The 13,297-nt window shown below is 40.0% G+C and overlaps 1 protein-coding gene across 1 annotated transcript in view; it reads left to right on the top strand.

Moving 5' to 3' along the window:
- HIBADH (3-hydroxyisobutyrate dehydrogenase) overlaps positions 1–7,654 on the top strand; it is an 86,415-nt gene extending 78,761 nt beyond the window's left edge. The window contains exon 8 of the mRNA XM_064704532.1: positions 6,662–7,654. Within this exon, the coding sequence (XP_064560602.1) occupies positions 6,662–6,820 (159 nt within the window). The 3' untranslated portion in view covers positions 6,821–7,654. The remainder of the gene's footprint in view (positions 1–6,661) is intronic.
- Positions 7,655–13,297: the final 5,643 nt, after the last annotated feature.

Here is a 13,297-nt window from a genome sequence, read left to right as displayed (position 1 = left end):
TCCATGTAGGTGAAAATGTAGCACTTAAAACTAAAACAGCATTCTCAAAGCTGGTGAACTCAGATATTCCAATGCAAATCTCCAAAGTGCTGGAGCTCTTATTGATACTGTTCATGTCATTTTGCAGTTGATTTAGGACAATTGGTCATTTGCTCAATTAAATTATCCAACTTCTCTTCAGAGTGGGCCCAGAGTGTTTTGCATGTGGTAGCACCAAAAAGCTTTGTTAATGCTGCATGGCTCACAACCCCTCAATGGCTGCTACATTTTATGTTTATGGACCAGTGATCAGGAACTTTCATTTCTTTGAAGAATGTGTTAAAATATTGAAAAGTAGCAGTTTTTACATTGTGTGCATGTTATTGAACATCGGGGACAATAAAGTGTTGTTTAAATTACATACTTATAAAAAGCATTAGGTTATTGCTTGGAGTTTGCCAGGCAATTAGAGATAAGCAACCTGATCTTGGCCCTGCCTCAAAGCTTGTTGCCATGTTGTGTGTTGTTTTCAGAATCTGTTCTGCCTGTTGTGCCATGTTTCATGATGCAATCTCTGTTCTCATGACTGATAGATCTCAATCTTGTACAGAATAGTCTCATAGTATAAATGCTATAGGGGCACACATTTTCTTCCCTCCCTTTTAAGTTTCTTTCTAAAGGGTTGGTTTTTTTCATTTGGTCTTCATCTCCCCTGGAAGAATGCCCTGAAAGATCTTTCTTTAATTGAAGGAATAGCAGCCTGGTTTGTGCCTGTTGAAACTGCCAGCTTTTGGTTATAAAGCATCAATGATAACCAAGAGAGAGCTCCTCAGAGAGATTTGTAATTGCTGTTCACCTCTTCTGACTCACCTCTCCTGACAGTCCTGAAGCCTTCTTTAGGCTGGAATCCTCAGTAAGAGGGAAAGGCATTAAATTCCTCTCATGCCTCTTGAACTGTGCTCTGTTTTTCTATACAGATGGAAGATTTCTTGAATAAGTAGCCAAGACAGCTGATCATGTTCAGGCTGTTCTGTGGTGCAGTGGTGACCCCTTCTAAGACACTGCCTTTTAGTTTGTAGAAAGAATTTTGCTGCTATCCATTTCATCGTGATGCGTGACATACTATGCAGTTTGTGAATTGTTTGAGGTGGGGACTTTTTTTAAGAGAAATGCAGAGCATGATTTTGCCACTTAAGAAATAAAAAAGAATGTATTCAAAGGAGAAAGAGGTAGATGAAACCCTGAGCCTGAGGAGAAAATATTCCACAGTGAAAATAACTAGGAGTGCCTCAGTAACAGTCACTAAACACCATTACTAAACTTCAAGCTCCTGCTCACATATCAGAGATGGTAGAAGTCAAAGGCTTTCTTAAAAATATTTTGTCATCAAAATCTCTCAAACAGAGCCAGAGGAACTTTATTTTAAGTGTTTGGGTCAGAAAAGTTTGCCAGACACTTCTGAGAAGCTCTTTGGTCTTGAAATGTGATACTGAAACATACAATTTAGTCAACTTACTGTGAAACCTGCTCTAAAGATTTTGTGTTTTAAAAAAATCTAGTTTAGTTTACCACGCCATGTTTGTTTCCAAAGCATTGGCAGGCCAGAAGTTCCATCTTTCATTTACAGCCCAGTTGCTAATTAAATGTCAACTTTGGATCCTGAGAAGAGCTAGATTTATATCATACTCCTCTTGAGTCATGTCAAGGCAGCCTTTGAGCTTTATTCCAAATGGCAGTTTCATTTATATCACCTGCAAAATAAATGCAAGGAACCAGGTAATTCTAAAGTGGAAGCAAATTGTGGAAGAGAATCTGTTTCCCTATTCTAAGCTGAGGAAAAGTGTTAGAATATTCAGTGCACTGAGACATCTGGAAGATGTTGTCAGTTCCAAAGAGTATAAGAGAAGCCATAAACTATGGTCTCATTTTTACTTTTCCAAATAAGTCAGCAAAGGGAAATTTCTTTCTGAGCTGTTTTGTACTATTTCACTTGAGGAATCTCCAGCCTCAACTGAAAAGGGGCAAAATACTTCACAATCTGAAGCTAAACATAAGCTTTACTTACATTTTCTTGTGTTTTTTTCCTTCAAAGCTCCAATTCATAGAATGGAGTTTTAAAAAAGCAAAACAACCTTCCTGTGTTTCAGTCAGGAGTTCTTGTCCGTTTGATTATTGAAATGTTATGGAATATTTCAACTATCTTGGAGTCACACTTCCAGGAAGTGAACAGATCTACTTGATTGCCTTGGTTTAGGAATGCTATCCCCCAGTTTAGTATTCCCACAAAAAACCCCATGAGATGCTCCCCTCCCCCTCTAGCCAGAGACACAAGAGGCAGAGATCATGGGTTGAGAAAAGAACTATTTATGGGAAGCAGCCATGATATAAGAACACAAACAGTAACAGCAACATACTAATAACAAAAGAGAGGATTATTTAAATGCAAAATGTTCACCATGCCCAGGACAATGAAAAGCAATGGTGTACAGAGCCGCCCACCACACTTTTCTTCAACCAGAAAAAAACATCCTTTTTTCAGTGAAGCCCGAGAAAGTTCCTTTGCACACCCCAGCAATGGCAAAGGATGGTACCAAATAACATTGAGGTCTTGGCCATGCCCACATGGTGCAAGGCTCCACCCCCTCACAGCTACTTCAAAAATTAACCTTGTCCATTGCCAAAACCAGGACATCTATGAAATTGTATTTGTGCTAACAGTCCATTCAAAATTTTCAGGAATTGTTTCTGTGAATTTCCCTTCAGAGAGAAATAGATTGGTCACCACTACCAAGTACTTTCACTAGGTTGGAATTAGATGACTTTGCGTTTCTAATATTCCATTACATTAGTTAAGCTTTCTTGAATAAAATGGATAAAATGGGTACAGATTTCACAACGAGGGCTAATATATATCATGAAATATCTTACTGTATGCAGGTTAAAGTAAGTTTTCCTGGCTTTGTCAGCTCATCAGTCTTTTTCACAGAGAAGAAATGATCTGCCCTGATGTTGATGAAAACTATTTTGGATTCTGTGACATCTGATATGTATGTTTTTCCCATTTTCCTAGAGCTTGAAGTCATTCGAGGGTAATAGGAAAAGTAACTATAATTCTGATTTGTATCAGAATGACCTTTATAGAGCCGATTTACAGATCGAAGTGACATTTAGAGAGTAGAGTAAGATCTTGAATTTCCTTGTGCTAATTCAAATCCAGACACACAAAAAGTAAAGACCTGTCTTGTAAGTCATCCCTGAGAAGTCAAAGGTGCTCTCAGCAGTACTACAGTCTTTCAGTTCTTCTGTATCAAGGATGGGAACCATCTGTCAGAGTAGGGGAAGAGCATCTTTCCTTGCAGGCTTGCAGAGCTGTGGTGAAGAAAGCTTTAAGCTAGAGTTATCTGGGGAGGGGTAACCTGCATTCATCCCACTCCTACCATTTTGATGCCAGAACAGCAATAGCTGTCCAGAGCCTGGAGGTGAATTGCAGGTCCGTTAGGAGAGCACATGAAGAACAGCGCAAAAGAATTACAGCCATTCCAGCCAGTAAGCTTGGCTTAATCAGGGGCCAGTTTAAATGACTCAATGCAAATGCTGTGTGTGCATACCTGCAGGGCTGTGATCTTACTGGCATCACAGAGACATGGAGGGATGACTCCTCTGACTGGGGGGTTGGAGTGGAAGGATTCAGGCTCTAGGTCAGTGACCAGGTGGAGTGCATGGAGCTTTGCCTGGGGATGGAGAAGGAGTTGAATGAGAGTTTATGGGTCAGGGTTAACAGGAGAGTAGGGACAGGTGACATTATAGTAGGGACCTTCTACAGCCTATCAGATCTGAAGACTGAGCAAATGAGACAAATATAGACAAATAGGATCTATCTCACATCCACAAGCCTTGGTCCTCAGGAGGGACTTCAACCACACTGATATCTGCTGGAGGGGCAGCACAGCAAAGCATAAGCAATCCAGGAAGTTTTTGGAATGTGTTGGTAAGAACCTCCTTCTCCAGAGACAGAGGAGCCAATAATGAGAGGTTGTTATGTTGGACCTTGTTCACATCAGCAAGGAGGGGCTGGTGGGAAATGTGAATCTCAAGAGCAGCCTTTGCTGCAGTGATCATGCAGCAGTGTAGTTTGAGGTCCTTAGGGCAGCAAGGAAGGTACACGACTAACTCACTACCCTGGACTTCAGGAGAGCCAGCTTCAGCCTCTGCAAGAATCTGCACAGAACAGTACAATGATAAGGCCCTGAAGGAAAGAGGGGCACAAGAGAGCAGGTTAATATTCCAGGATCACCTCCTCCAGGCTCAGGAACAATGCATCCCAACAAGGAAGAAGTCAGGCAAAACCATCAGGAGGTCTGTGCTGATGAACAACGAGTTACTGGACAAATTCAGTCACAAAAAGAAAGCCTACAGAGGTTGGAAACAAGGACAGGTAGGCTGGGAAGAATACAGAAAGAAAGCTTACAGAGGTTGGAAACAAGGGTGGGTAAGGTCGGAAGAATACAGACAAATTTTCCAAGCAGCCAGGAATCAGGTTAGGAAAGCTGAAGCCCTCATAAAATTAAACCTGACGAGATACTTCAAGAACAGTGAGAAAAGCCTCTATAGATACAGGACTTATATAGAGTTAGGACTTGGTTGCCCAGAATTTGGAGCAGGCTGAGATGCTCAAAGACTTTGCTCAGTGTGAGAGGTGGGCCCTTGCAAATCCCATTAATTTCAACAAGGCCAAGTGCAAGGTGTTGCACTCAGGTTGGGGCAATCCCAAGCACGAATACAGGCTGGGCAAAGAATGGATTGAGAGCAGCCCTGGGGAGAAAGACTTGGGGCGTATGGGTGGACCAGAAGCTCAGTGTGACCTGGCAATGTATGCTTGTAGCCTGGAGATCCAGTCACATCATGAGATGCATCAAAACAACGTGACCATCAGGTCTAAGGAGGCGATTCTCGCCCTCTGCTCTGCTATAGTGAGACCCCATGTGGAGTGCTGTGTCCTGCTCTGGGGGCCCCAACATAAGATGGCCATGGACCTGCTGGAGTGAGTGCAGAGAGACTGGTGAAGATTGTCAGAGGGCTGGGTCATCTCTCCTATGAAGAAAGGCTGAGAGAGTTGAGGTTGTTCATCTTGGAGAAGAGAAGGCTCTGGGAAGACCTTATAGCACCTTCCAAGAATTATAGGAAGCCTACAAGAGATATGGAGTGTGACTTTTGGAAATGTAGTGACAGGATAAGGGCTAATAGCTTCAAACTGAGAAAGGGTAGATTTAGATTAGATGCTAGGAAGGAATTCTTTACTGTGAGGCTGGTGAGCCACTGGCCCAGGTTGCCCAGAGAAGTTGTGGATGCCGCATCCCTGGAAGTGTTCAAGGCCAGGTTAGATGGAGCTTGGAGCAGCCTGGTCAGGTAGAAGATGTCCCTTCCCAAGGTTGGGGACTTGAAATTAGATGATCTTTAAGGTCCTTTCCAACCCAAACCACTGAAAAACAGGAAGAAAATCAACCACACAACAGATTCTATAAACTACCATAGTTCTGAATGGATAGGAAATACAGTCATTTACTAGTAATATTTGAGAGGTTCTTTTGCAACTTATTTGAAATATAGACCCCAAACATTGATTTCATTAACAAGATCTTAAAGGCAGCCTTCAGTGCAGGCATTACTTTCCTACCTACTTAGTCAAGAGATTTTTAATATATATCCAGGCCCTCGTTAGTGCTTCTGTCTTTGGGTTGTTTCATGTCTGATTCAGCTTAGAGTTCAAGCTACAGCCTAGCTGGCAGCTGACTATTTCTGGCTAGCTATGGTTAGTCATAGTACCTGATACTCACCTTTGGGTTCTGCCCTATTTGTTTCAGATTATAACCGTAGTTGACCAAGTAGGACACATTTCAGATTTGTCCTCTTTGAACCTTCCCTCCCTCTTGTTGACCCAAATACAGTATTTAAAAACACAGTGGAATTCTTCTCTATGTGCCTCTATTAAATAAAATCATTAAAGAAAAAGTCATTCAAGAAGAATTTTGAGTTACAGCAGACCCAGGACTGCCCCTTAAGCAATTCTCTAATACATCCTTCCAATTAGGCAACAAACCAATTATATTCACTAAGTGACCTATGAGTCTCATTTTGATATTAACCATTTAAATTATAGTAAATGTATATTTGCTAAGTGCCTTCCATTTTCTTGTTCTTGAAATTTCTTCTGCCTGATTCGTAATCTGTTTATAGTAATAAAAAATTCCTCTTGCCAAAAGAATCTATGTGAAATGCTTCAGTGAATAGCCAGGGAGATTTTCTTACTTGAGATGACATACTCAATGGGGAAAAAGATTCTGAGTCTTGCTACCAGGTTATATAAAGATCTAGAATCTTAAAATTCCTCCTGTTCTCCTCCTGTGCCTGACTGGTAAAGTTTGAGGTTTTTATGTTGAACAACATTGAATTACTGTTTTAAAAAATAAAAACTAGAAAAGACCTGCTTCCTTCAGGTCTGATATCTTAAGGCCAGAGTATTGTACTTGCTGGCAGTAGAGTTCTTGTTACAGTGGAAGCCAAATAACCTATGATATGTGCATGGCTGTTTATGTCCTTGTTGTTCCTCCCCTGACTTTTTCTCTTTTTCTTTCCCTCCATTCTTCCTCTCTGCCCTCTTCCTCCCTCTTCTTGCCCCCCACAGGATCTTGGCTTGGCCCAGATTTCTGCCACCAACACGAAGACACCAGTTCCTTTGGGCTCCCAGGCACATCAGATCTACAGGATGATGTGTGCCAAAGGCTATGCCATGAAAGACTTCTCAGCTGTGTTCCAGTTTTTACGTGAGGAGGAAAGCTTGTGAGCTGTCCTTTGGAAATGGACACAATAACAAACCACATTTTTTTATCCTTATAGCTCATTTGGAAGTTTGTGGATTTAATCAAGCATCCTGCTTCCATACAGATTAATCATCTTTGGCTGTCCAGACCACAAAGAACTCCAGAGTTTCTTTAAAACTCTTGAAAAGGCAAGCTGCAGGGAAGGGGGTTTGTTTGGCAATTAGCCAAGAGCAAGTCCTTTTTTTTTTTTTTTTTTAAGAACCATCAAAGTTTTTTTCACTAGATGCAATAAATAAATATTTTTTTTTTATGAAACACTTAATTGTTCTCATATAAAATAACTTACGTTATGGCTACAGATTTAGTTGAATCATGAAAAATAAGAGAATGTTTTATTACAATTTTATCATATATAGTGATCTATTAAAATTTAAAATTAATACCTTATGGAAAAAGGGAATATATGTTCAGTGACAAAACACATCTTGAGATGGATTTTTTTTTTTGTTTTGGACCTAGTAGCCTTGAGTTGATCAGAAGTTAATTTTTCCTGGGATTTAGATTGCAGATTAAGTTTATAGGCACATGTATTAAGTGGAAAGCTGTTACACCATGTTTACCTGATAGACCTAAGTCAAATAATATAGAATGTGTGTCTCTCTTGTAAAGCTCCATTACTGTATTTTGCTAACCCAATTTTATATTTTCTTGTATTCTGTCACACATTTTCAGAACTCAAGATCAGCACTTACCAGAAGTTCTAACAAAGTGTACATTTGTTTTAGGTAATTACTAAAGTATTTTAAATCTTAACAAACCCCATTATTTTGAAAAGAAATAAAATCTATACTGGTAAATGCTTGCTGCACAATTATTTGCTTTTTGTTTAAGTGAGTCTTGTACATGCAGTATTAACCAAAACTTACACTAAGTGGTCTTATTTTCTAATTTGCTGGGTTTTCTACAGATTATCAGATCATCTTGCAAACCTAAACCTTTCAAAAGCTCTTGTTGTGAAATGCAGACAAATATATAATATATGCAAATGTATTTGCATACATATTACCCTATCCATTCATTTCCCATTGGTCTTGCCAAAGTACAGGTACATATTTGGCTTTATAAATACTCATGCTGATTGTACTAGAACTGCTCACATTCAAACTCTATGCTTAACGGTCAATTATGCATCTACATTCCCATTTTGGTTGTGTGATGGATCCTTTTATAGATGCACATTAGGTTATCAAAATTGTGTGCTTGAATTAGCTCAATTCTGTCAATAATCAGACAACTTGGACACTCTCTTCCAACAAATTAGTAACATCATGCAAAAGCTATTAAACAGTAATAGTTGATCTCTTCTCTTTTCAGCTTTCTTTGAAAACTGTTTGACATTCCACGTGATTCGAGGATTTGGGATTCATTATTGTTGTATATGAGTATAGAACTACTGAGAGCAATTGTACTTTTAAAAAATGGTTTGTCTCTCTTTTGTTAACAGTATTGTTTCCACAGAATTGCCTTCATTTAGGAATTAGACACAAAACTAGCTGTGGCACAAACAGCCACTCAGGTGCAACATGGCACCACAGTTGCAGATGTGTGGTTTGATCTTTGCTAACAGGATCCCATACTACATTTATTTCCTATAGGACTCCTGCCTCACATAAAAAGGGTAGATCCAGTCTTGTTATGACTTTGGGGTCAAGTAGTGAAGGTTGTTTTTGACAGTGGGATCCTTTTGCATTTGGACATTTTGTAATGGATGAGGTAAGGAATTGTAGGAGTGTTCAGTTTTTATCCTCTGTGTTTGGCTTGCAGATCTGTCTGGCATCACAGCACGTATGGGAGACGTCCTTCTGCTGTCCACCCCAGCCTGTGGCTGCATTTGCTATGAAGGTGTTTGCTAAAACCCTGGGTTTACCTGTAGGCCTGGGCTTGCAGGAAGCATGATCATTTATTTTCTGAAGACATTACATGCACATAAAATTGTTGGGAGTCAGGAGAGAAGAGAATATGCTCAGTGAGAGAGTTTTTGAAGTTTTTAGCCTCTGAAATCATAAAGCTTCTATTAAATATGTGGAACCCTCATTGTTATTTTTATGTTCCTCTCTAAGGCTCGTAGCTTAAGCTTGCTGGTGTTCTTTTCTCCTCCCTCATAATCTCTCATCAAATTTTTAATTCTCACTCCAAAGCACGGGGTGATCAAGTTGAAGGAAAGTCTGCCAGAATGCCATTTTGGCAAACCAAGAAAGTGTTCCGTGGTCTCCTTCTTGGAGGAGAATTGTGGCTGAAATTAAAAACAAACAAACAAAAGAAAAAAAAAAAGCCAAAACCCCAGCTTCAGGGCAGACGGCCAGCACATAAAGTTTTAGAACAAGCAGTTAGTTTGGCAAAGTCAGAAACAACTTCTTAAATAAATGTTGTTATAGAAAGTGCCTTGAAAACGTCAATGATGTCCAATACCTGAAGCCAGTAACATTATTTATATTAGAGCACTTTTTTTTTTTACTAATTTTGCAGGAGAATATTTTATTACTGTATATGTATAGTGATGATAGAACCTGCTACCTGTGGCTACTCTGCATGTGTATGTGTTTGTAATGTATCTTTTGCTTGAGATATGATTCTGTCTTTGTGAAAATTAGGCAAATACCAAAATGATTTTTGTCACTGTCAGAGACAGTTTTTGAAAATTGTAATTTGTTGAGTTGGACAGAAAGATGGTAAAACTGGTTGAATTTCTACACTAATTGCCATCCAGTACATACACACAAATTGGGTACATGAAATTAATGGCATATCTTGTAAATGTCTCAAAGGGAAACTTGAAGTGCCTTCTTTTTAGTTTGAATCTCAAACTAGCCCTCCCATCATGCTTACTTTGGAAACTCACCTATATCAAATGCATTTACTGACTAATAAGAAAACATTGACAACCAATAAAAGTAGTCATGTTTTTTTTTTATTTTGAAAAGTCTTCAGCAGCCTTCTCTCATTTATGATTCAGTATAACACATCTTAAGCAACTATTTTTGGTGATTGTTAAACAGAGGAGGCCTTCTCTTAAAACCTCTGAGTACTATATTGCTTTAACCTTATTTATGGCTCTTACAAGCCTCAGGAGAAGGAGGAGGTGTTCTGACCAAGTAAAAATATTATATGTGGAAGTCTGGCTCTGCTTTAATCAATGGGAATTTGGCCATTTAATTCAATACTGCCAAAATTTCACAGTGTGTGTTGAATGCCCACATGATTACACTGCAAATGTGTCCAAGATGCATCTTTGGAGCAGCTCAAGCACATCTCTCTGGCTGGGGTTGTTCCACATAACTGGCATTAGGATTATGAGGAGATGGGGTGGTGGCTGTGAGAGGAAGGATCCAGCACAAGCCACTGAGGTTGGTACTGCCAGTCTCCATCCAATTGTTGTCCCACACTGGATGAGAGAGAGATACTGAGGAGCGCAAAATAGCTGCTGGCTCTGCCTGCATGAGCACAGAGCAACCTGTCTCTTCAGCTGTTTACATCTCAGAGCTCTGCCACAAGGAGTTTTTATCAAATGGCTTACAGAACTGCAAGACTGAAGCAGGCAGAGAAAGGCTGCCATCATACAAAGGTTACTGTATTTATGCAGTAGATATCTTTCTTTTAGTCTGCCAGCTTGATTTGTAAGATCAAATCTATCCAGGCACAAGTCTGAGGGTACTAACTTAATCAGCAGTGATACCTGTTGCTTTTGATTTGTTTTCACATCATCATGATTTTCTCCTTCATATAAAGAGTGAAGGAGAATCTCAGCTTTCCTCAAGACAAGTTGAGAATATTGTCTGCCTTTATAAGACTGGCTAGTAAGCTGTGGAAACTTTGAAGCAGTTTGGAAACTTCTGTTGTGTTTCCTTGATTCAGTGACGCAATGTGGCATTAGAGTACTCTGCACTACTTTTGTCTTTTGTTGAACTTTAGTTCAGCTTCTACAAGTTAGATTAAATGCTGCTTATGAAAAGCTCATGCTTTCAGTAGCAAGAATATATTTTCATTCTGTGCAACACCTTAATGAATGTGTGATCCTTGAAGGCTGCTGGTATTTTTAAGATCTGTTGCTTTCTATATATGCTTTGTCACAACCTGTCCAGCCTGCTGGCACAGTTACACATTACATTTTTTCCAATAAGAATAATAGCAAAGGTTACAAAGTTTTCTCGGATGGACAAAAAATTAATATTTTTATGGCTGGTGTGTTCAATAGATGTGTGACATAGAGCTAGGCATCCATATGGCAGTGATTTTTTTTGGCTTTGGAATTCATCATGGATTGTGAGCACTTGGGGTAAATTGGAACAGGTGGATAAACCTTTCTAAAGTACTAAATGTCTCGTAACAACTTCTGTATAATTAAAAGCCGTCTGGCTCTTTCTGCATTTTCACCTAGCTCTTCCTTTTGACCTTGACCCTAAGATGAGGTCTGGATTTTCATTTGAAGTAAGAAATAACATAGTCTGTTTCTTCATCTAGTTTTACTGAGCCTCAATTAGTGATGACAGAGTTTGGTTTGTTAGAGTAAATGCTGTATATGGAGATAATAAATGTTCTAACATATGTTTTATGAAGTTCATTGATTTCAAAAAGACTTGGGACACTGGCCAAAACTGACTGAAATCTAACTCATAAAAAGATGTTTGCCTGTACCTAAAATGCAGCTACTCTGGAAAGAAATGCAAATGTTGTTAGAATGCATTTCAGTCCCTACAGCATTTTTAGAAAGTAAATTAGTTATAATTTTGACTTGTTGAAATTCAAAGGAGAAACCAGACAAGTAAAACAAAATTTGTAGGCTTTAAATATGGTCAGGTGTAAGTTTTATTTGGCCAAAATCAAGTATTGCTGCTGTCCATCTCGAGTTTGAGAGCATGATGAGAAAATATGCAGGCAACTTAGGGAGCAGCGGTAGGGAAGTAACGTAAAGAATACTTCTTTAATTCTCTGAGCTGCTTGCTTTGCTCTGAGTCTCCTTCCAACTGATGTAACAGCATTAACTGGGCTGTAACCACTGGATGCAGGCATACCTGTAAGGTGGCTGGTTTGTATATCTGCATCTCCCTAATCCCAAAGGCTTTCCTCGGTAGATACTGGGCCAGCAGTGCTGTTTCCAGTACATAAACTGTCTAGTTTGTGGCTAGTAACAGTCATGTTATTTTCCTGAAAACCTGGAAGGTTTCAATGACCAATATTTAGTAGGTTAATCCATTGGGTCTTGTAGCTGTTGCCTGTTTTACAGCATCCTTCTGGCAGTCTGTGCCCTGTTACTCATTCTCTGCTTGTACAATACCTAAAGGTCCCCTTGGTGTTGTGTAATTGTGTCAGACAGCAGTCACACTGCAGTCCACAAAAAAGACTGACATCAGTCACACTCTGGTGACTGAAGCTGAAGGGATTTAAGATGTGCTTGGGTTCTTCTTCATTTCTTCTTTCAAGGTTTTCGTACAAGTTGTACTTTATTTGAACCTATTCATTGCAGGGCACTAAGAGCCCTCAGTATGTCAGTTGTTCGGAGCTTTTTCCTGGATTTGACTGTGTTAATTTGCTAATCATGCTCAAGAAAAAGCAATTTCTGGTCCTTGTCAGGAGACAGGGAGAAAAACACCACTAAGCAAATGGAGATTGGTAGGTTACAGGACCTGATGCCAACGCGTTACTCTCACTGGAAAGCCATTGGATCCTGTCCACACCTCCTATTGCTATGACTTTTCCTCTGCTTGTCCCTGGGTACATAAACTGTGTTCATTTATATGGATGCAAGCAGAGTCTGTGTTTTCTAAAAGAGGAGAAGTAAGCAGCATCTTGTGCTGTGTGACCCACTGGGTCTGTCAGGGGAAGGTGGTTCCTTGTAAAGCAGATAAGGGGACCACAATCTGCTCCCTCCGGCACCATGATAAAGATGGAGACAGTGAGTCTGCAGACCTCTGTAGATACTGCCACTAAAGTCACAGCCTGCAGAATGCAGTTCCTGTCCCGCATCACACCACCCAGCTCTGCTCTCTGAGCAATAAACATCACACCAGCCTCTCCAAACTCTCCCTGGGGCCACTTGTGGCTCTAGTTTTGGCAGCTTTGTCTGCCTCGGCCCTGGCTGCCTGGAATCTACTTCTGCACTTCCCAAAAATTCCTTTTCCAGTTCTGTGCCTGAGCTGACTGTAGGCCTTCAGTATGCCTACAAATAAGATGCTAGGTCTTAACTTGCACTCCATGTGCTCCCAGTAGTGCCAGAAAGCACATAATGAATGTGTCTCCCTTGTTTCTTCCAGACTTAATAAGTAAGTTAAGCCATAAACAGTAAGCCAAAAGGATGGTGGTGGCAGGCATTTATGGGGTAATAGGAATTTGTTCATTGAACTGATCGTTGTTCTACTCTGTGACTGTGGTATCTCAGCTTTTTTTCTGAGAGCAGGAGTGATGTGGGTTTCTTTTCAAATGAAGAGGAGCCAAAACTGGCTCTG

Source organism: Zonotrichia leucophrys, chromosome 2, assembly GCF_028769735.1.
Source record: "Zonotrichia leucophrys gambelii isolate GWCS_2022_RI chromosome 2, RI_Zleu_2.0, whole genome shotgun sequence".
Lineage (NCBI taxonomy): Eukaryota > Metazoa > Chordata > Aves > Passeriformes > Passerellidae > Zonotrichia > Zonotrichia leucophrys.
This window is presented reverse-complemented; position numbering and strand designations above follow the sequence as displayed.